Source organism: Magnolia sinica, chromosome 5 (assembly GCF_029962835.1).
Source record: "Magnolia sinica isolate HGM2019 chromosome 5, MsV1, whole genome shotgun sequence".
Classification (NCBI taxonomy): Eukaryota; Viridiplantae; Streptophyta; class Magnoliopsida; order Magnoliales; family Magnoliaceae; genus Magnolia; species Magnolia sinica.
In genome coordinates, this window is record NC_080577.1 from 110,565,217 (window position 1) to 110,589,304 (window position 24,088).

Here is a 24,088-nt window from a genome sequence, read left to right on the forward strand (position 1 = left end):
AAATACTTATCACATAAACGGTTTGGATCATTTGAATACAACCTGATTCCTATGGATAAAGTCCCAACGTACGACATTGCAATTCGTACCTATGCATTCGAGCGAACCTCTTGGGTGAAACGCTAATCGCACACGCGTCACACGTGTACTCAATTTACCCATGTCTAAGTCGATCCTACGGTATAAAATATGCAGATATAATCACCAGGTGGGCCACGCATCCTTACAGATTGAACCGATAGTTAAACCTCTTTCAACCGTTCTTTTTTTTCTTTTCTTTTCTACAGGTACGCCCAACCCGATGATCATACAGCCCTGTTTTCTCCATACGTGCCACATGGATAATTGGGATAGGCTGATGAATAAATCATATTCTCACACGTATCCTCAGTTATCACGTGCGAGCGAATAGAATTTCAAAGTGCGCTCAAGCAATTGCGAGTAGCACTTCCCTCTCTTTTCGCCCAACCCTTTTTCGCCCGTTCCTTTTTCTGGTCTCTCTGATTCGTCTTTTGAGCTTTCTATGTTCTTTCCTTCTTCCCCAAGCATCTCCTCCTATATAAGAAGAGAGTGAGAAATTAAGTGAGATGAAATGCAGAGAAATAGGATTCCTGGCTTTTGATTTCCTGCATAAGAAATAGTATTCTGGTATTTCGCGACTGAGAGAAGAGATGGGGACGAGAACGCCAAGAGAGCATATTGAGTATATTAGGAGAGAGACATTCTCCATCGGAGGAAAACCGAATCCTCTAGCGGGAGCTTTACATCAGGCCGTTAATTATCTGTCCGCCGAGCTGTATACTAAAGACGTTCATTTCCTCATGGAGCTCATTCAGGTCTCTCTCTCTCTCTCTCTCTCTCTCTCTCTCTCCGGTTCGGCCGGAGGAGGATGTACCGGTCTGAGTGGGTCTCATTTTCTGCTATTGGGCCCATAATGTATTGGGCTGGGCTTGATCCATAGCGATAAATTTCGTTCTCGTGAATTTCTCGGGGATTTTTCAAATTTTTTGGGTTTTCTCGGGAAAATCTCGGTGAAAGTGATAAATTATTATAATTTAATAAATAAATTTAAAATATTAATATATGATTATATTTTAAGTTTGCTAAAGATGAAATCGGATTGCGTACGATAAACTCAGTGGGGCCCACCATGAATGTATGTTGCTTATCCAAGTCATCCATCCAAAATTTCAGTTCATTTTAGGGGTAGAGCCGAAAATTGAAGCATATGGCTCCACCACAGGAAACAGTGGGGATAATAATCTCCACCGTCGAAACTTTCATAAGCTCACACAGACATGGATGAAGATAAAACACAAATATCAGCTTCATCCAAAACCTTTTGTGGCCCCTCTTAAGATTTCAATGGTTGGTGTTCAATTCAAACTGTCTCCTGTGGTGCGGTCCACTTGAGCCTTGAAGGCTCATGCGCTAAAATAAGCTGATGAAACGGATGGATGGAGTGGATAAGACACATAACTTATGATGCGCCCCACATAGTTTACCTCCTACTGAGTTACCTAGTAGGCAATCCGATTTCGTTGAGGATACAACTAGTTGGTGTGTGGGACTCAATCGTTGTGTTTGTATGCCATCCGAACCTTCCACCATGTTATTCCTGCAATTAAAATAGTGTGCCCCAAAAATCAGTTTGATCCAACCATTAGATGGGACCCTTATGAAAGTGAGGATTATTCGGTGGTCATTCATTGTCTTCTATGGTGTGGCCCACTTTATGGTTGGATTGATCTGATTTTTAGGTTGTTCCATTTTTTTGGTGGAAGTACCTTGCTAGACGGGTTGGATTTTATACAAACACCATGTGGGCCTCACACGCATAACTAGTGCGTAGAACTGGTTGCTGTTCAAAACAGACACCCGCGTGAGAGCCAAATGAAAGGCTGAGATTTCCTTACTTGGACGGTGAAGCTTTGAGAGAAGAACCCTCTTCGTGGATCGCCAATCAATCCGGATTGAATTGAAATCGGAAACTTCCGATTTCGAAACAGTCCCCGCGTGCAAATGAAATCAGATTCTTGTTCGCATGCTCGAACACATGCACTCGTGTGAAAGCCACTGCCTTGGATCATCATCTCAGGTGATGGTTGATCGATTCCTGGGCTACTATTGAAACGGGTCTCCGTTTCTAACAGTGGAGGGAGATTCGGGTCTCCCCGAGTCAAAGCTCGGTAAGTGCGCTGACCGAGTGACTTATACTATAAAAAAATTCTATATTTCTTTATTTAAATATTGTGGGACCCGTTCTGGTCGACAATGGTTCGATCTGAACCACTCATCAGGTCGGTCAGACCTTCTCAAAACATGGGTCCATGAATGAAGTGGATCTGATGCTTAAGTGGGCCACACATCATGAATTTGTTTGTTTAATTTATGATTCACGAAAATCTAACGGTCGGATCACTTCAGAAATTTTCATCAACAATCCTAAAGGCCCTATAGACTGTCTAGTTATACTTTAACGGTTGGGTTTAAAGATCAGACGATAAATTCTCACGATCAAGATGAGGATCGTCCAATGATCTATTGTGGACCCGATGACCGATGGATTTTGTGGCTAAGGTCCCAAAACTAATAATGTATGGTTTGGTTTATCTAATAATGTCTTTCCTAAAGTTTTGTCATGATTTGCTTCCTAGAAATAAATTTTGATGTGAGGATTTCAAATTTTCAAGTGTATGTTATGTATGTGTTACACCGTGTTCAGACTAGCCCAGTTGCCTCAAAACCTGCCAATGCACTATGGGTTCTTTACTATGCTTAGACAAAGCCCTATCTATTGAAAAAAGAAAAGAAAAGAAGAAGACCTGGTCATCCATTGAGGTGAATAATGCAACATGGCCAATGCTGCTTGTGAACTCACTTAGCTCAAAAACCTTCTCCAAGATCTCAGTGTTCAGCATTCCCAACCTATGCAACTATGTTGTGACAATCAATTGGCCCTTCACATTACTAGCAATCTTGTTTTTCATAAACAGACCAAATATATAAAGACTGATTGTCACCTTATTTGAGAAAAGATATCTTTTGGAGTTCTTTGCACTTCATACATGCCTTCTAATAAAGAAGTTGCAGACATAACCTCTTGGTCGAGACCAATCTCATCGTTTACTCGGCAACTTGGGTGTTACAGATCTCCACGCATCAATTTGAAGAGTATTATGAAAGATTTAAATTAAAGATAATCTCCTTCCATGTTTGCTGAGATTTGATTTTTCCTCATTATATTTTTTCCCCTTTTTTCGGGTCATTCCTTCTATATTTATACACCACAATATATTGAATACAAACATACGAGAATTCCCTCATCCATGATTTTTTCACTTCTCGAAAATGAAAATCCGAGTATATTGTGCAAAGCTTCAGTACTAGGTTTCATTAATTCCTCTAACAAAAGGGATGCTTACTTAGAATGCATACACACAAGCCAATTGCTGGCTTTTAAGAAACACGGTGGAATAAAGAAGTTTTGAGAAGTTCAGATTTTAAGATTAACCTTAATGAATCCCCATTTTGAAAACGGATGGTCAATATAACCTTTGAGTGATCAAAAGGTTGAAATGTTCAATTTGATCAAATTTTCAGGCATCTACAATCAACAATAGGCTGGAAATGGGGCCCGAACCTCCTAGCCCAGCTCTAATCCCTTGAGCCTCGGCCTAGCCTGGCCCATGCTCTAACAAGCAGAAAATGCCTTGGCTCTGACCTTAGCTTTGATCTTTTAGGTTAGGCCATGGCCAACCGTATAAGGAAAAGAGTTTAAGTGATCAAAGGTTTTCAATAGGCCCAATTTCATTTATTATTATTATTATAGATATCCTCCATGCATAATAAATACTACATATAAACATGAACCCAGCTTCAAAGATTATATTTTAATTGCAGATGTAAGTCTACAGTGAACCCTTAATTATAATGATGGCCTACTTAATGATTGGATCAGCCAACAAGCCAAGCGGGGCCATTCAACATTAGTCTTGGCCCAGCCAACCATGGCATCAGGCCTAGATTTCAACCCTGGGTGGGCCCAGACCTTGGGATTAGTATAGGCTGTACACATCTATGCCATAGGAAAGCTCTTTCAAGAGAATATCCGCCATCCATGAGTGCGGAGGGCCCATGTTCATCATTCCAGACATAGCACTCAAATTGGGCATGTGTCATATAAATGGTCCATCATCCATGCCAGTTGTTAGATTCATCCCAGAGTGCATGTACTTCTATCCTTGAATCATATGGATATCTGATTATCCTAACCATTCAATTGGCTGAGCTTTTACCCATTTTTTTTTTCTACAGAAAAATGATCCAGTGTGAAACACCAATAATTAAAGTTCTCTGTGGGTGATAACACAACAAGTGGGCCCCACTTTCAATCATCCTTCTTTCTTGACCATTAAGTGATAAGAATCACTCAATAGTGAAAAATCACCTGTTCATTTTGTAACTAACTTGACTGTCACACATCTTTTTTTCCCTTCTTTCCAAAGAGGAATGTTCACATACAACTCAATGGACTGTAAATTACAGCCCATCTTGTACGCACATGCCAACGTGGCACGTGTGTATGAGTCGACCAAAAGGTGGGCCCCACCTCATAGATCTCTTGGTTTCAAATCAGGTTGATCCAATCATGAGGGAAAGAGTATACATGTTCTCTATTTGATGCAATTAAAGGAATTTGGATGCTGAATTTACAGAATGCGGAAGATAATGAGTACTTGAATGGCGTGGATCCGTCGCTGGAGTTTGTTATCACATCAAAGGACATCACTGCAACCGGTGCCAAATCGACTCTCCTTATATTCAACAATGAAAGAGGCTTCTCTGAGAAGAACATTGACTCCATATGCAACATTGGAGGATCCACAAAGAAAGGGAACAGACAACGTGGATATATTGGAGAGAAAGGTATTCCAGTTCACTAACAGCTATTCTTCCCACCGCTTCTATTCCAGATTTTTCATTCATTTTTTTTTTCCTCGAAGCGGATACATTACAACATCTTTGGTGTTTTCCATTACAAAACTTTCAGTGGTTTAAGTATTTCCTTGGTTGATAACAAAAATTAAGCGTTCATCTATGAATTTCACTATCATCTAAATCTCCCACTAGAAACTGAAAATCTCACTAGATGGCCCATGTAAGCCTTCCATGGATCTGCGACTGTGGAAAAGTCTCTGTTCATACAATCTTAACAGTTTGATGTTGAGACATGCAGAAGGATGATGGAAAAGGTATTGGCAACTGTCAGCAATGAATGTGAAAAGTTTACCCAATCAGACGGGTGGGGTTGCACATTGTGTGATTGGCAAACAATACCTTATCCATGGTGGAAACCACCTCATGAATGGTCTTGAAAATGGATGGTCATGACATGTGTCCAATGTGAGAGCAGGGCATCAGATAAGAACTTGTTGAGCTCCCCAATTTCTTCATGGTGGGACCTGCCTGACAAATGGTCTTGACAATGGACATTCCTAACTTGAGAGCAGTGTAGCAGATAAGAACATGCTCGGCTCCCCAATCATCATCATCATTATCATAGCTATTTGGGGTTATTTAAGTTTCAATATTTGAATTGTCCAGATGTCTTTGTTGTTTTCATCATGCATCCTCTTTTAGGTGTTCCTAAACCCTAATGCATTGTGGAAGTTGGTTCTCTTTTATGTTCTGATATTTGAAACTCGAACACTGTATCTTCACTTGTTAAGCCTTCTATTCTTGCCGCATTCTTGAAGTTATTTATAACAATCTGAAATATGCTCTTGCATCCATCTAACTGTAAAGTTCTTGTTTACTCAATGAGTTCTGGATTTTGGTTGTCGTCTCCATCTCTGGTACACCCAAGTAGGTACTCTGATGTCCCCATCAGAAGGGGTGTCAAGTGAGGTTCGTATGGGATTAGTTAGTGTGCAATGAAAGTTCTAGAGTTGGAATATCAGAGGGCTGGGATGTCCTCAGAAGCGAGGGCAGATAAAAGATGTGCAAAAGGTTCAAGGTGCAGATTACAGTGTTTCAGGAGACAAAGTTGCAAGTTATAGATCAACATATTGTGAAATCCTTATGGTGGGGGAAGTATATGGATTGGGCTCCTTTGGAGGCTATAGGCTTAGCAGGAGGCATATTAATTTTATGGGACTCAAACTTCTGGTGTAAAGAGGACACTTGGAAGGGGAAATATAATTTGTAGGTGGTTTTTAAAGAAGCGGCTTCAGGTTTCAAGTGGGCGTTTTCAGCGGTCTATGGGCCGTGTCGGTATAAATTCCATTCAGAATTTTGGGCAGAATTGAACTCTTGTAGATCTAGATGGGACTTACCCTGGCAGCGATTTTAACCTTGTCAGATTTGTCCATGAGAGATAGATAGGGGATCGTATTTCTACTAGTATGCGGAATTTATCTGATTGGATAACTAGAAATGATATGGTCCATCTTCCTATGGGAGAAGTAAAATATACTTGGTCTAATGGTCAAGCAGACCGGACTCTTTCTAAGTTAGATCAGTTTCTTCTTCCCCAAATTAGGTGGAGAAATTGCTGCTCATTCACCAAAGAGGATTATCGAAGCCGATTTCAGACCATTGTCTGATTTTCTTAGAGGTAGATAAGGAAAATTGGGGGCCCTGCCCCTTCAGATTTGAGCTATATTGGTTACAAATAGAAGGTTTCAAGGGGAAGGTGGAAGCAATGTTTTAAATATCGACGACATCGGCCGATATATCCCACGATATATCTTGTATCCCACCTGTGCGGTACAAAACACACAGGTAGTGCCGATAGATCCCACATATTCTATCTAGTGAACATTTTCAACTTTCAATCCCCCCTTTTTTTTGTTGAAATTATGTTAAATCAGTGTCAAATGGTTATAAATCCATTATTTCTTCATGTTTTGCATGAAAAATCATGGAGTTGGAGCTTTGATTTCGATATTCATTTGTTCTTCATGTTCTCCATTTTTTTTTTTTCGAAATTTTCCTTCAACCAGCTGTCAATTGAGACTAATTTTGAAGTATTTAGGAGTATTTGATGAAATTATCACCACATACACTCTAATTTCAAAATTTGAGTGTAGGTGATCCGATATGGAAAAAATAGGGGAAAATTCAAAATTTTCCCAATTTCTCCCAAATTGCTTAATATTACACTCCAAACATGAAATCAAGCATGTATGAGGGTTGATCTACTAATTTGTTAAGTCCTTGTCAATTTTTCGAAAATAAAAATAATTTTTTAATTAAAAATTTTATATATATATATATATATATATTTGAGATTTCCCTTCAACTACTGTCAGTTAAGAATAATTTCGAAGTATTTAGGAGTGTTTGATGAAATAATCATCACATACACTCTAAATGTTATGCATTCAATTTGAATATAGTTGCATTAGTTCAATTCGACAGTGCATAGCTGAGGACCCAATGCAAAGGAAACCTATTATGTGCACTTCTTTTTTGAGAGATTATGATTTAAAAGTGTATATTGAGATCTTTTTTTAACAATTCTTGAAGTTTTATTGAAATTTCAACCATTTCCCTAATGTTTCCTCATGTTTCTCAAAAGTTTGATAAATTACTTAATAAAAAACAATATATCCCATGCGATAACCGATACGTGTCTGTATCCCAATGATGTGATATGTAACATGATACCGATATTTTGAACACTGGGTGGAAGAGTGTTGGTCCTCTTTTGAGATTTATGGGGGAGCAGGTTTTGTGCTCTTCCAAAAGTTCAAAATGTTGAAGAAAGAAATATGGAAATGGAGGGGGAGGTCCTAAGAGGCCTTGAGGAGGAAACCACAATTTTTTTGGAAGATATTCAAAAGCTTGATATTAAAGAAGAGAAAGAAGCTCTACCGGACGAGGAAATAGCTTGGTGAGAACTTTAACAGGCCAAGTACAACGCCAGGCTACATGAGGAGGAAATTAAGTGGAGGCAACTTTCGCAAGCTCTTTCGTTGAAAGACGACGATCAAAACACGAAATTCTTCCATTCGATGGCGAGTACAAGGGCAAGGGCTAGCAAAATTATCTCCATCATGGTTGATGTTGAGGGTCAAATATGGCATATTAGACCCTAGTTATTACCTGAATTTATGAACATGATACTATTTAACGGCCTATTTTAATCGCGTTTGTGTTGCAAGGTGAATTTAGGAGCCTGGACTGAAAATGGGTACTAAAAGCATGGATTTAACGCTCAGAAGTCACTAAGGTAGGGGATGGATCCCAGGGGACCGAGATCGAAGAATTTACACACCAGAGATCAGAGAAAATCAAGAAATTGACGTTAAAGGGACCGAAAAATCGTCCAAAATGCAAGATCACAGGGTTCCTACCATCCGTTCGGCTTGAAACTTTATATGTGGCCTGAGGACCATAAATTAACCGTACACGTCAAATTTCAGCTATTGGATCCTCGTGGAAGTGGCCCAACGGACAGATCAGCCCATAAATCATCTATCTGCGGCCCACCTGATATCTGGATATGCTTCAATTTTGGTCTCAACCCCTTAAAATCGAATGAGAGAGAGGATGGACGGAGCAGATGTATCAAGACATCACTGTGGACCACACTTTGAGTAGTGTGCGTGTGCATAGCATACATACACTGGCCGCACACCAGACCCGGAATTTGGTCAAAGGGTCCTTGACTCGACCGAATTCCTACTGTTCACCGTCTTCCTTCCGCAAACAATGGACAGACGTCCGCTGAAATTGATAGTGGGTCACCATCGTCCACCACACGGACGATCAGGACCGTCCATTGGGTCCAGGAGGCCCAACCAACCGTACCCATGGACTCCCTTCGCTCCCATTCACGTGTACACACGTATATCGACGAAAAACGCAGGATGAACAACGAGGTGAGTTGATACAGTGGGCCGCACCAAAACTCGACCAAAATCACTCCTTTTCGGCTAGTTTTTCGCCAGGAATCTAATGAGCGGAGTGGATTCCTCTGTAGACTTCGATCATGGGCCCCACGAGTTACGTAGATCTAGATTTTCGCAGGTATAATGCACGGACGTGCGTCCGGACGCTGCCTGGCTTCTCCGGCAGTTGTACAAGCACGATCACGGTTGGATCCATGATCCGTACCGTCCACACGTTGCAAAAGATGGCCCTAACCCTGTCCATGAAGTCGGTTTTGAGAGTTTTGGAAGAACAGCTGAGCAAACTCGTTCCACACGCGAATCATCTCGCGTTTTCGCTGCGTATGCAGCTGGCTGCGATAACTTCCACCGACCTACATTCCTGCTATAAAAGAGAGGGAGAGAAGGACGTGAGAGATTATCCAGGGCAGCCGTGGAGGCTTCGACGTGGAGAGAGAGAGAGAGAGAGAGAGAGAGAGAGAGAGAGAGAGAGAGAGCAAGGAGAGAGAGCGAGATCTGTGGAGTTGGCCGGTTTCTGTTCAAACCCCAAGTATAGGGTTGTGATGTAATAATAACCTCGGTAAGACCGAGGTCGAATCCACGGGGACTGAACCTTGTACGTATTCTGAAAGTAACTTGAACTAGAACTAGGCAAAGATGTAATCTAAATCAGGAAAATTTAAGGGAATAATGGTGAACTATTAAACTAAAACTTGTAAAATTTAAAGGTGGGAAGTTAGGGTTTCCAAGGATCCACTTGTAGAGATCAAGGAGATCTATGTTTAATTCATGAACACAACTAGAATCAGAGTCCTATTTTCATCCAGTTGGAAGATATTTCATTAAAAACGAATCTGAACTTCCTTTGATCCAGTTTTCAATAGCAGATAGGTATGAGAATTAGAATTGATTCCATCACAAAACTATGCCCATGAGATAAAGCAAACAACAGAATTTAGCCAATCCACCTCCAATCTAAGGGAGTTATGAATGTTAGGAAATGTTTCATCACCCAACCATGCCCGTGAGACGATGGTGAACAACAGGGCTCCCGCGTTCATAGTCCCTATAATGATCAGAACATGCTCAGAGCCATCGCAAATCCATTGTAATTTAAGTCACGATAAACCATTAAAGACTAAAAATATTCCTATTAATCAAACTGAAATCAAAGAGAGTTCAATGTAACATGAATCAAAGTTGTAGAAAACTCTATCATGCTACAAGCTTCACCTCTTAGCCCTAGCTAAGGTTTAGCTAACTATGATTAACTAAAATCTGAAGGAAAGAAAAAAAACCAATGAAGAAAAAAAGAGAAAAAACAGAAACCGTCTCCACGTCCACGGCCTCGGCCTCTTTCTCGTTCACGTCTCCTTATCCTCCACGCCTCCACGGCTGATCTGATGCTGGATCCACACGTCCTTGGATGATCCTCACGTCTCTACTTCTCTCTCTTTTATATAGCCTGCGTGAGGTGGTACTGGAGTCGTGCGCAACAAGAAGAATTTCGTCCGTAACCTCTTGTGTAGGCGCAAGTAACGCAACACCTTACGTTTGGAGGATTGTTTTGGACGGCTGATCATCCAACCTTCCCTTCTGACTTCATGATTGGGGTCGTCCTTGGCCTGAGCATCGTCTGAACGGTTTGGATTGGCCAACCGATCAGAGATGGTGGGCCGCTACTTCCCGAATGGTCCGGAAATTGCGAACGTGCGTAATCTACGCACAGGAGCTGCACTGAGCTCTCGGTGGGGCCCACTTCAGCTGTCTTTTGAGAAATCCATGCTATCCAACGGATTCCTCTCGGAATTTTGGTTGGGAAGGGGTGGTTTTGGTTGTCCATTGATGCGGCCCACCTGATCAATCTTACAGCCGTTCAACCTGCGTTGGAATGGTTGGGACGCCATTCTTGCTGTCTTTTTTAAGTTTTGTCACCTAGGCCTTAGTAGGATGGACCATGGGGTTCGAATGGACGGTCCGGATTGGACCGTCGAATCACCATGGTGGCCCACTAGGGAGGGCCGCAAGTCTCTGTTCCTTTGTTACACAGAGGAGTTTGAATTCCGGCGGAAGTTGTGGTCAACGGCAGTTTGACTGCTCTGGTTGGCTCAGTGCACTGCAAGATTACGTGCGCTGTGTGCGCAGGCACCCCAAGGTGGGACCCATCGTGATGTTCATGAGAAATCTACTCCGACCACCTGCTTCCTTAACGTGAGTGAAGTGAAAAAACAAATATTAGCTTATCCGAACTTCTTGCTCCCAAGAAGTTTTTAACGGTGTACATTAAATCCCCACTTTATGGTCCACTTCTAGGGCGTGTTTGGGCGGTGGGATTAGAAGGGATTAGGTGGGATGGGATTCAAAAAACATAATTATTACCCATGGCAGGGATTGTCCCCTATTGCCATGGGATAAGATTAATGCCATGCTTTGTTGGTAATATGGTGGTACATTGAATGGATATACCCACCATCATTTGAAATTACTAAGAATAACACACGTGTTATGTCTAAACCGTTCATTTGTTTTGTAACCTCATTTTATGGCATGGGCCTAAAAATGAGGCAGATCCAAAACTTATGTGGCCCTAAAGAAGTTTTCAACGGTAAGTATTCAATCCCGTTGCTTTCTATGGTGGGGTCCACTTGAGCTTTAGATTTACTTGATTTTTTGGCCCATGCTCTAAAATGATCTCAAAAAATGGGTGGACGGTGTGGATATAGCCCACACATCATGGTTGGACCTACACAACTTGCTAACATTGAGTGAAATTGGCACGGGACCCAATGCAATTCCATATGATCTAATTCCGAGCTTTTCCATTCTTCCCAAACATGGAGTGGAATTGGCACATGACCAGATGAATCCCATCCCACCTAATCCCTTTTAATCCCACTGCCCAAACACGCCCCTAGAGGGATCCAAGGGTTGAATTTCGACGTGTACGATTAATTTAGGGTCCTCAGGCCAGATATAAAGTTTTGAGCCGAATGGATGGTGGGAACCCTGTGATCTTACATTCTAGACGATTTTCGGGCCCGTTTAACGTGAGTGGCTTGATTTTCATGGATCTTTGGTGTGTAAATTCTTCGATTTCGATCGCCTGAGGTCCGTCCCTTGCCTTGGTGACTTCAGAACGTTAAATCCATGCTTTTAGTATCCTTTTTCTATCCAGGCTCCTAAATACACCTTGCATCACAAATACGATTAAAGTAGGTCGTTAAACAGTATCATGTTCATAAATTCAGGTAATAACTGGGGCCTAATATGCAATATTTGACCCTCAACAGTTTCATAGGGATTTTCTTCCTTCTTTAGCCTTTCTTACTTCAATACTTTCCTTTTCTTTAGAGATTTAAGTCGATCATGTCCATGATAGGCTAAACCTCTTAAGGTAGGGCTAAGAGGTGAAGCTTGTAGCATGATGGGGTATTCCTATGGTTTTTTATTCATGTCTACGTTGAACTAACTTTGATTCTAGTTTGATTTTAAGGAATGCTTTCAGTTTTTAATGGTTTGTTGTGACTTAAATTACAATGGATCTGCGATAGCTTTGAGCATGTTCTTTGCATTAGTATGATTATGAAATTAGGAACCTTGTTGTTCACCATCGTCTCCTGGGCATGGTTGGATGATGGAACCCTTCCTAACGTTTATAATCATCTTAGATTGGATGTGGATTGGCTAAATTCTGTTGTTTGCTTTGTCTCATGGGCATGGTTTTGTGATGCAATCAATTCTAATTCTCATACTACTCATCTCTTGAAAACTGGATCAAAGGAAGTTCAGATCAGTTTTTAATGAAATATCTTCCATCTGGATGAAGATATGACTCTAATTCCAGTTGTGTTCCTGAATCAAGCATAAATCTCCCTGATCTTTAAAAGTGGATCCTTGGCACCCTAGTTTCCCACCTTTGAATTTTACAAGTTTTAGTTTAATATTTCACCATTACTTCTCTTAAAATTCCTTGATTTAGATTACATCTTCGCCTAGTTCTAGTTCAAGTTACTTTCAGAATACGTACAAGGTTCAGCCCCTGTGAATTCGACCTTGGTCTTACCGAGATTATTACTACATCACAACCCTATATTTGGGGTGTGAAGACAGGGTAAGTTATGCATGACATGAAATTCAAGTATGATGTGCAAGATTTTTAGGTTTTAGATCACACTAGTTCAGAAACAATTACATAAAATTCCACATCCCACACGAAAGTTCAAACACTCAATCAAAGAAAAATCTTACACGGATCCAGGCCTACACATGCTAGGGCCGGATCAATTAAAATTATAGACCAAACAAGAATCAAAGGAAGGTAAATTCATCCACACATGCACAGAAATAATTCCCCCGATCCAAAGGATTTAAAAATTTCAATTCAGGGAACCCTAAGGTTGAAGAAAGGGCATAAAATTGGGGATTTGCGTAATTTAGGGTTGGATTTAGGGATTTTGGGTGAAAGAGGAGAGACGAACCAGAGAAGTACCGCACGTGTGGACAACAGCAATGGCCCAGACGCACGTGCGTGTGATCCCGGCCGCACATGTGTGGGGCCCACTATTTAGAAAAAGACCACCTTGGCCCTGGTCAGTCAGGGATGGATTCCAAAACCCCCAAATTTCAACTCGATCCAACGCTTGATTTGTGCGTGGTGCTTCGCCGAAGTTTCAGCCCTCCTGCAGGGCCAAATTCCAGAAATCTGCTGTAGATGGGGAAACGCCTACAAATATTGATGGATTTGCAGATGGAATGCTTGTAGGAAAAGAGAAATATGAATGGTAGAAGGTGGGGGCGAATCGGGATAGGTGTGGCTTCGCACCACGGTAGTCAGCCCTTCAAGGAAGGGAGGGTTTTGCACCCAATTGAATCTCCACAACTCAGAAATTTAGGGCAGAAAAACGCAGCAATTTTATTAATCTTCATTCCATTAAAAAGACTACAAGGGGTGCCTATTTATAATAAAACTCTATACCCCAAAACTCGTGTCATGTGCGTAACCTATTACTTAGCGACGAAGTAATAAAAAATAACAACTAATCAAAGCAATCTAAACCATTCATGATACTCCTAATAACAATAATAAGCAAAACCCAAAGTACTAGATTAATTGGAATAATGGGCCACGATTATGAGAACCCATGGTAGGGATTCACATGATTATCGGGTCCGCTCCAACGAACCAAAATGCAGCCCTCTAACTAGGAGGCCCTCCCTAGATGTCGTCATCGATCTGGATAGATGGTGGGGCTCTCCTCCTCCTTACGTACGTGTGTAGAGGGGCATGCATGTGCGCGTGATGTCCCCATCAGTAAGAGTAGAGGATAAAGACAAAGTTTGTACTTCAATAGTTGGTTTTTACAATAAGGTGCTTTCTCATGACCATTGGAAGAGGTCGGTTGTGGATAATCTCACTTTTAATCCTATTACTCCTTTAGCGGTGGATTTGTTGGAAAATGCTTTCCTAGAGGAGGAAGTTAAGCAAGCGGTGGAGGATTTGGGTAGTGAAAAAGTGCCAGGGTTGGGTGGTTTTCCGATTGTGTTCTTTCAGCAGTTTTGGGGGTTGGTTAAGAAAGATGTGTTTGCTTTTGTTAATGAATTTTTTTAGAAAGGCTATATACCTTCAGAAATGGGGGCCACATTCGTAGTGCTAATTCCTAAAAAAAGAAGGTGCCGAGTGCCTTAAAGATTTCAGACCTATAAGCATATTGGGTGGCCTGACAAAGTTGCTCGCCTTTACATTTCAAGCGGTGTTTGAAGAAGTAATTTCATAATCGCAAGGGGCTTTTGTCAAAGACAAGCAGATTGTTGATAGTTTTCTAGTGGCAAGTGAATGTATAGATGCATGAATAGAAGAGGGGAAAAGGGGCTGATTTGCAAGTTGGTCATAGAAAAAGCATATGATCAAGTCGATTGGGACTTTTTGGATTACACGTTAGACAGGTTGGGATGTGAAGTTAAATGGCAGGCATGGATGCAAGAATGCGTTAAGCCAGCCAAATTTTTGTCTTAGTGAATGGTTCCCCAAAGGGTTTATTTCGATCATTGAGAGGTCTTCGGCAAGGGGATCCCCTGTCTCCCTATTTGTTCGTGGTGATTATGGAGGCATTCAGCAGATTCCTTGGAAAAGGGATGAAGATGGGGCTTGTGAAAGGTTTTAAAGTGGACAATTTCGATTTCCAAATCACTCATTTACAGTATGCGGATGATACATTGTTATTTTGTGAAGAAAATCCTTCTTCTGCGGATTACCTTTGAGATAGTCACTTTCCAGGCAGTTTCAGGTTTAAAAGTATAGCAAGAGTGAAATTTTGGGGGTGGGGATTCTGAAGGAGCAAATGAAGTTGTTCGCTTTCAAGTTTGGGTGTAGGGAGGGTGTCTTTCCCACATTGTATCTCGGCCTTCTGTTGTGTATTGGCAAGCTAGTGAAACATCTATGGGATATAGTTATCGAAAGATTTGAAAGAAGATTATCTTCATTAACAAACTCATAACTTGTCTTTGGGAGGTCGAATCTTCTAGTGTATTTCATGTCGCTTTTCAAGTGCCCGAAATCAGTCCTCGATAAGTTGGAAAAACTGAGAGATTTCTTGTGGAAAGGAGCAAAAGAGGATCATAAATTTCATCTTCTGAACTGGGAAGAACTGTGTAAGTCAAGGGATCAAGGGGGGTGGGTTTTAGGAAGTTAGAGCATATAAATGGAGCACTGCTAGGAAAATGGGTTTGGAGGTTTGGTATAGAAGTTCAATCTCTATGGAGAGAGGTGATCCGTAGGAGATATGGGGAGGATGATATGGGTTGGTGGATCAGGCAATCTTCATTGTACAGAGCTTCTTCTCTTTGGAAGGCAATGGCATCATTTAAACATAAAGTGTGGGAAAATATCGGATTCAGGTTAGGTAATGGTAAGAACATCAGATTTTGGTATGACATTTGGCTCGCAGGGAATAGGTTGAGGGATCTCTTTCCTAGGTTGGCGGGTATTTCTTAAGGGCCAGATCTCAAAGTAGAGAATTGTTTTGCGTTCGTAGGTAAATACATAGTTTGGGCCCCTCCTTGTAGAATGAATTTTCCAAATCAGGAATTCTTAGATTTCATCAAGTTTCAAATGAGGAATTTTTTGGGAAAAATATATAATTTTTTAATTAAAAATATTTAAAATGTTAAAAAATAATTTTTCTTTTTCGAAATCCACAGGTATCTAGTTTTCTACTTCCTTTTCTTTTGAATGCAATACTTGTGTTTCCATACATGTCTTCTTATATTTATAAATTTTATGAATTGACTTTGAGTATAGTTGCATCAGTTCAATTAGACAGCGCATACATTAGGACTCTATACAAAGGAAAACTATTATGTGCACTTGTTTTTTGTGATTTTTTATTTCTAAGTGTGTATTGTTGTCTTTTTTAACAATCCTTGGAGTTTCATTAAAAAATTCGACCAATTTCCTAATGTTTTCCTATGTTTCCCAACAAAGATAAATTACGCAATACAACCAATATGTCTCGTGCGATAACCGATGTGTATCCATATCCCAAGGGTGCGATACATTACGTGATAACGATATGGAAAACATCGATGTCCAGTACCTTTAAGACACCGATTTGCTTCGCTTGTTGAAAATTTATACTCCATTGATACTCTAATAAACCCTCTCAAACCGTGCTCTAGGAGATTGTTTTAATATATACAACCCATTTTCTAACTGAAAAACCTTTCCTTCCTCTTTGCAAATAGTGGCAGCCTTCTACATATCTTCATGCGAAAAGCCTTATTATTGTTGTTGTTGTTGTTGTTATTTTACAACTAGTTTATGTCGTCTCCTACCATTATTTTTGGCAACAAAATCAATTACCCAAACTGAGTTTGATATTGGAACAAATTTAAGTATTGTGAGTAGGTTTGATAAGACAAGTCTCTTCCAGTGCATTGGAATTGGGCATCTAAACAATTCCACTGTAATATCACAAAAATAAGTCCAGGGCTGATCTTATCAGAAAGAACAAGAATGAGAATATCTACAATGGATGACAACACCATCAACTCTTTCATTGATCTCCAATGAGAATTTTTATTTTTTATTTTTTGAAAAAGAAGAAGAACCATAATATAAGGGGAATAGAATAAACAAGAAAAGCAATACAAGCTCATTGCAAATAGAACCTCCATGTTGTTTTTCTCTACAATTTTTTTAAAAAAAAAGTAAAATGAGTGAGTAGTTAGAGAGTTATGTTCCACAATCTATTGGCTCATTTGAATTTCAGATTTGAAAAGCAAGGGTGGATGCTTGAGATAGTTAAATGGATGCATGGATGGATTGATGGAGAGTGTGATAGAGAGAATGTGGCAAAACTATCTAACCCGTCATATGAGAAACAATCAAACACAGATGACAAGCATTAACATACCTATATAATGCCTAACTAGAAAATTCACCTAAGAAGCTATCCAATATATGAAATGACGAGCACCACCTTGGTTCATTATTGAACTCAAAGAAAGAGAGTAAGCCAGTTAAATATTCAACACAATTCCACCTTATGGCTGTCTGAACCAGTATTTTAAGTAGCAGTAGCATGATGCGTAGCGTCTCAACCCTCTATAGCGTGTAGCGTAAATACATTGCTTGTAGTGTAAGCTACATGATACTTCTATTTTTAAATTTAAAAATAGGACAAATATAATAAATAGTGAAAAAAAAAAAGAGAGAGAGAGGAAAAAAATTATAAAAATGCCTAAAAGATGTTTCATTTTATCAATTATAAGCATGTTCAAAAAAGTTATTAGTTATCATTTATCATAAGCCAATCCACATATATAAGCCAAATCAAATAATTATCACGTCAACAACTTTCTAAGCAAACCACTTCAATTAATAATGTCTAATTGAAACCACAAGTCACAATTATGAAAAGAAACAAAAATCCCATAGGTTAAAAGTATCAAGTACAATACAAGTGTCACATTCCTCAACATTAGAAACAAAGAAAATGTGAAAAAATAAAAAATAAAAACTAAAATAGTAAAAAAATACATTGCAGCTTACGCTACGCGCTATGTAGCTATAGCATACACTACGACCCCTGTAGCGTACTCTATAGGGGATTTACGCTATTTGGGTTGTTACATAGCGCTACGCTACGTAGCGTACGCTACGGGCGCTATTTGAAACACTGGTTTGAACCAAGTAGAATTTGTTATTTCATTTTCCAAAATTTTTTATGTATGTTTCAATCTCCACAAGAACAGGGTATTATTTACTATCATAACCACTTTCAAAACCATAAAACCTTCTCTTTATCTCGTGAAAACATCTTTATCATAGCCTTATATGAGCTATTTGGAGTCAGCTCTAGCAATCCTGTTTATGGGTCATGCACCAATCTAAATATCTGAAACAAGAATTCTCATGATTGATTTGCAAAACCATTGGCATCACCCTTCCTTTAACTAGTCTTGGGACGGAGTGGAGTGTTTTTACTGATGAAGAATTCCTCATCCCTTGAAAACATGTTCATAATACGCAGTTCTTGAACATGATCCTTGCTATCATTTCCACTTTCAAAACCATATGATGTTTTTTATTCATCTCTGGAAAAAAATACGGTTTCTTTCATCATTCAAAAATTAGCTCAAATAAATTGCCTAACCATTATCTGCCTTCTTTTTTTTCCAAATTTCTTGTAGTATGATCAAAATTAACATTTTGGGTGATTGGCAGGTATCGGATTCAAGAGTGTATTCCTCATTACGAGCCAACCTTGTATTTTCAGCAATGGGTATCAGATAAGGTTTGATGAAGAGCCACATCTGGACTGCAATCTCGGATACATTGTCCCTGAATGGGTGGACGAGAACCCAACTCTCTACGACATACAAAAAATCTATGGCACTGCTAAAACCCTTCCAGCGACAACTATAGTCCTGCCATTGAAGTCCGAAAAGGTAAAAGCTGTGAAGCAAGAGCTCTCGAGAATGCACCCTGAGGTCCTGTTGTTCCTTTCAAAAATCAAGCAGCTTAGTGTCAGGGAAGGCAACGATGATCCTCGGCTCAATACAGTCAATTCCATCTCTATTTCGAGCGAAACCAACTTCAAGAGGAGGAAGAACTTGGACGCAGAGTCCTACACTCTCCATCTCTCAGCTGAAGAGCACCGCAAAGGGGAAGAGAGCAAATGCATTTACCATATGTGGAAGCAAAAGTTCCCAGTTAAATTGGAAAACCAAATCGAAAGGAGGAAGGAAGTTGAGCAATGGGTGATCACACTGGCATTTCCCTTCGGGGAACGCCTCGATCGAGGGATGGGAACGCCTGGCATTTATGCGTTTCTGCCGACAGAGATGGTCACAAACTTTCCTTTCATAGTTCAGGCAGATTTCGTTCTAGCATCATCAAGAGAAACCATACTCTTGGATAATGTGTGGAACAAAGGCATTCTTGACTGTGTGGCCTCTGCTTTCATCAATGCTTTCATCTCTCTTGTGAAAGGAACAGAGAATGCACCCACATCTTCCCTCCCACCAATGTTCAATTTCTTGCCAGTAAAAAGCTCTTCATTCAAGGAGCTGAACACCGTACGAGAGACAATAAGAGCGAAGGTGATTGCGGAGAATATCATACCATGCGAGTCATACACACAGCAAAAGCTATTCTGCAAGCCCAGTGAAGTGGGCCGGCTAATGCCAGCATTCTGGAGTATATTGATCAAGGCAGAGGCACAAGGCGTGTGCTTGCAAAATCTTTCCTCCCACGGGACCTACATTCTGAATTCAGCATTTGATGAGGCCGAATACAATGATGTCCTGGGTTTCTTGGGTGTGAAGCCCATCGACAATGAATGGTATGCGAAATGCATCAAGAGCTCAAATCTAGTATTGGGTGTTTCCGAGGATCTTTATATGGAGCTGCTATCCTTTTTCGCAGACAATTGGCAGATTTTTGGTAATACTGATATCAGGAACATACCCCTCTTGAAATACATTGATTGGAACTGCAAGCAATCCTTGTGGAGCATCAACAATGCAACTGAGATGCATGGCAATAGGATATGCTTTTCATTCAGTGAGGAACATGTTTCATGGCTTATCAATTGGAACCATGAATTCCGATGTGCCGCTGGCCGCTTCTTTGTCCCAAAAAGCACGGACGACACTTTCAGATCGTCTCCAAAGTTCAAAACAACATGGGAATGGCTTACACAGTACGCTAGCGCGGGCAGTCTGACTGTATTTAAATATGGCAATCTTCTCACTAATGCAGTGAGGAATGATAGAAAGCTTGTTGTAGCTTTTGCCCACTTCTTATATCACTCCCTCTCGAAGAAATACCTGTCAGATGGGGAAGTCTCTCAGCTGTGTGCTAACATGCCGCTTGTAGATAACTATGGCCAGGTGACTGCAAAGAGGAGACAGGTCCTCGTCCCTGCTAATGGAAGCAAGTGGGTCGGATTGTTAGGTTTGAATCCATGGAGAGGAGAGGACTATGTTGAACTGGGTGAAGATTATATCCAGGAGGGCTATTTTGCAGGTCTATATTCATCCAAGAAACAGCTGATGAAGTTCATGGAGGTTCATGTTGAAGCTTCTGACATACCAAGTCTATGTCCTCCTGACGCTGCTTTTCCTACCGTATCATCTCCATTGACAAAGGAAAACACGTTTCTGCTCTTGGAATGGATTCAGAACTTGAAATATAGGGGGGTGCAGTTGCCCGGGAGGTTCTTGCGATGCATCAAGGAGGGGAGTTGGCTGAAGACATCTGTCGGTTACAAGCCTCCCTCGGAGACATTCCTATCAAGCTCCGACTGGGGAAGCCTACTTCAGATGGGGTCCGTGATGGTCGATATCCCCCTGATCGACCAGGAATTCTATGACTACAGGATCAGTTACTACAAGGAAGAACTGAAAACAATTGGGGTGATGTTCGAGTATGGGGAAGCATGCCAGTTCATCGGCGACCGGCTCATGAAGCTAGCCAATTCCATGAGGCTAACGAGAGCGAACGTTCTATCGATGTTGCAGTTGATAAAGTTCATGCGGGAGAAGTACCTGTTACCGGAGGAATTCATCAAGAGTGTCAAAGGCGGGCGTTGGCTACGGACCACTCATGGTGACAGATCTCCAGTGGGGTCCATTTTATATGGACCTGAATGGAAAGCGGTGTCGGAGATCAGCAATCTGCCCTTCATCGATAAAGAATACTACGGTGAGGATATACTCTACTTTAAATCAGAGCTTCGGTTGCTTGGTGTTGTAGTTAGCTTTGATGCGAATTACAGCATCGTGGTCAACCACTTCAGATTGCCCGCATCTTTAGCTTCTCTGTCAGCGGATAGTGTTCTTTTGATATTGGACTGCATTCAAAATTCGAGATCGTCTGACCAGATCACAGGGAAGCTTAGAAATCAGAGATGGGTAAGGACCAATAGCGGTTACCAGTCACCAGACAATTCTTTCTTGTTTGATCCTGAATGGGGATGCCTTTTGAAGGTTGTCAATGGCCTGCCGTTGATTGATGAAGGATTTTACGGGAGCAGGATCCACTCATACAAGGATGAGTTGAAAGCGGCCGGGGTAGTTGTAACGCTACAAGGAGTGGCTAAGGCAGTCACATGTCATTTCAAAGAGCTTGCAAGGAAGTCTTCCATTAGAAAAGAAAATGTGCTAGCATTGCTAGCATTTTATCAGCACCTAAAGGAAGCAAACCGCAACTTCCCCGCAGAGCTATTCAACTGCGTGCTTGAAGAAAAATGGCTGCAGACCCGCTTCCTTGGCTTCCGATCTCCAAAGGAATCGATACTGTTTGATGGGGAATGGGAATCTATCTGTCCGATCGCGATCCTTCCTTTCATCGACGACAGTGAAGCATGCTATGGACTAGACATCCATGCATACAGAAATGAGCTGAGGGATTTTGGTGCCGTAGTCAAATTCAAAGATGGATCGAGGTTCGTAGCTGGCGGTCTTAGTATTCAGAACCCAAGCAGAGTAACTCCTGCAAGCGTGCTGTCGCTGCTGAAATGCATTCGGTACTTACAGGAGCAGGGCAGCGCCTTACAAGAGGAGTTCATGCGACGGATCAATAAGAGGTGGCTGAAGACCCATATGGGTTATCAATCGCCCAGTGAGTGTATGCTGTTCGATTCGAAGTGGGTTTCTCTAGAACGTGAAGATGGGCCATTCATCGATGAAGCATTTTATGGGACTGAAATTGCATCGTATCGGAAAGAGCTCAATGCGATTGGAGTGATTGTGGATGCTGAAAGTGGCTGCTCATTGCTCGCAAGCTACCTCAGTTGCCATTCCCAATTTACAGTCATAACGAGAATCCACGAGTGTTTGAGCAAATTCAACTGGGTCCCAAACAGTAAAGAAGCTAGCTGGATTTGGATACCGAATGGAAGCGATAAGGGCGAATGGGTGTGCCCGAAAGGCTGTGTGATTCATGACAAGGATAATCTCTTCGGTTTACGGTTGAAGGTTTTGGACAAGTATTACAAGAAAGATATACTTTGCTTCTTCTCCATGACACTCGGAGTAAGCTCAAATCCCACAGTCGAAGATTACTGCTGTCTGTGGATTGATTGGGAAAAAACGGGCCATGAAATGTCCTACGAGGAGTGCTGCTCTTTCTGGGCATTTGTGTCAAGACATTGGAATTCAAAGGTGGAGAAGCTTCTCTTGAGCAGCATCTCAAAGGTGCCCGTGAAGACAGCTTCGGAGGGAATCCGACTTGTCAACAAGCAAGATGTTTTCATCCCTGATGACCTGCTATTGGAGGATCTTTTGGAAGAGGCTTCTCAAGAACCGATATTCATCTGGTATCCGCAACGGAGCTTGCCTTATCTGTCTCGCAATAAGCTCAATAAGATCTACGGCAGCATTGGGGTCCGAACCATTTCTGAATCCATTCAGAAGGATGAGTCTTCTGCATCAACCAAGCTTGAATTCGAGAAGTTAGATCAGAAATATGTGATGCTCCCGACTGGGTTGTTCCGAATTGCACTTGGGTTTCTCTCAGATCCTTCATCTGAAATGCCCATCGATGCAAGGCATCGGACAGTGAAAAGCCTTCTCAGTGTCGAACTCTTCGTTTCGGATGAACCCATTACAGTAAGCTACAATCTACCGCTGTCTTCAGAAAAGATCATCGAAACAAAAGCTACACGAATGATTCGTTGGGATAGAGAGGAGTCAAAGCTCTTCATTCAGAAGATAGATAGATCATCCCACAACAAATCAAACATCGAATACGCCACATATTTCTCTGAAATGATAGCTGATGGGCTGTTATGGGAGGAGCCTGATCGGATTGCAGGCCTCCGTGAGCTTATCAAGATCGGCTGCTTGTTGGAATTCAAGGAGGCGGCGGTTGACTTCTTGTTGAAGACTAAGAATCTGCAGGTTTTCATGGAGGATGAGGAGTTCCTGAAATCTGAATTCTCATCCACATAGTAACTTATGAAGCAAGGTTTGTACTTAGAACTTTCTATTTTTGATTTTGCTTATTTGAAGATTGTCATTTTCTGTTTTGTTTTTGTTTGGATTTTGAAGCTTTTTTTGTGTTAATGTATATATTGGTGGATGTTAGTTTCTGTTGGAATTTCTTCTGTTTGGTGAAGACAGAGATTAGCTATATGCCAGTACAAATTCTTCCTACCTTGTTACGGTGCAAGTCTATGTGGGGCCCACTTGTAGCAGTGGACCATTGGGTTGGAGGGGTCCATCATGTATTGCACGTGGCCCCAATATCAAGCTCATTGGATGATCAGGGTTTTAGATAATGGCCTGCTATTTTTCATGGATGAGATTGGATGGCTGTGATTATCAACTCAATAGTTATTTTCAATCTCAGCTGGATTCTCCAATCCAGCTGTTTCTGTTGTGCATAGGCGGCCTGCAGTGGGTCCCACAGGATTTCAGGCTATTTAAGTAGACACGAGTAGTATTGGATTGTGAGAAGTGATCACCTACACCGCCCCACCTTGGCTGCCAACATGCAACTTGTGTAGATCTGGTCCTGGCAAAAAGGTGGGCCCCATCATCAATATAACCTTGCCAATCCATCATTAGGTGTCCCACGCCGGTGCGTGGAGTCAGAACGGCTTTTATCCATGACTCCAACGGTGTGGCCCACCAGATGTAGGGACTGGCCTGATTTTTGTTCCATGTGATCTTCATGGTGG

At 41.2% G+C, this 24,088-nt stretch overlaps 1 protein-coding gene across 1 annotated transcript; it reads left to right on the forward strand.

Moving 5' to 3' along the window:
* Positions 1-522: 522 nt before the first annotated feature.
* Positions 523-23,505, forward strand: LOC131246683 (uncharacterized). The gene is made up of 3 exons (XM_058247035.1): positions 523-836; positions 4,719-4,929; positions 18,625-23,505. Exons 1-3 carry the CDS (start codon positions 672-674, stop codon positions 23,355-23,357), a joined length of 5,109 nt encoding a protein of 1,702 aa, XP_058103018.1. The 5' UTR covers positions 523-671; the 3' UTR covers positions 23,358-23,505.
* The last annotated feature ends 583 nt before the right edge of the window (positions 23,506-24,088 follow it).

Coding starts and splice junctions, on each gene's coding strand:
- LOC131246683 (XM_058247035.1), top strand. CDS start 672: ATGGGGACGAGAACGCCAAGAGAGCATATTGAGTATATTAGGAGAGAG. Junction 837..4,718: donor TCCTCATGGAGCTCATTCAG/GTCTCTCTCTCT, acceptor CTGAATTTACAG/AATGCGGAAGATAATGAGTA. Junction 4,930..18,624: donor TGGATATATTGGAGAGAAAG/GTATTCCAGTTC, acceptor GGTGATTGGCAG/GTATCGGATTCAAGAGTGTA.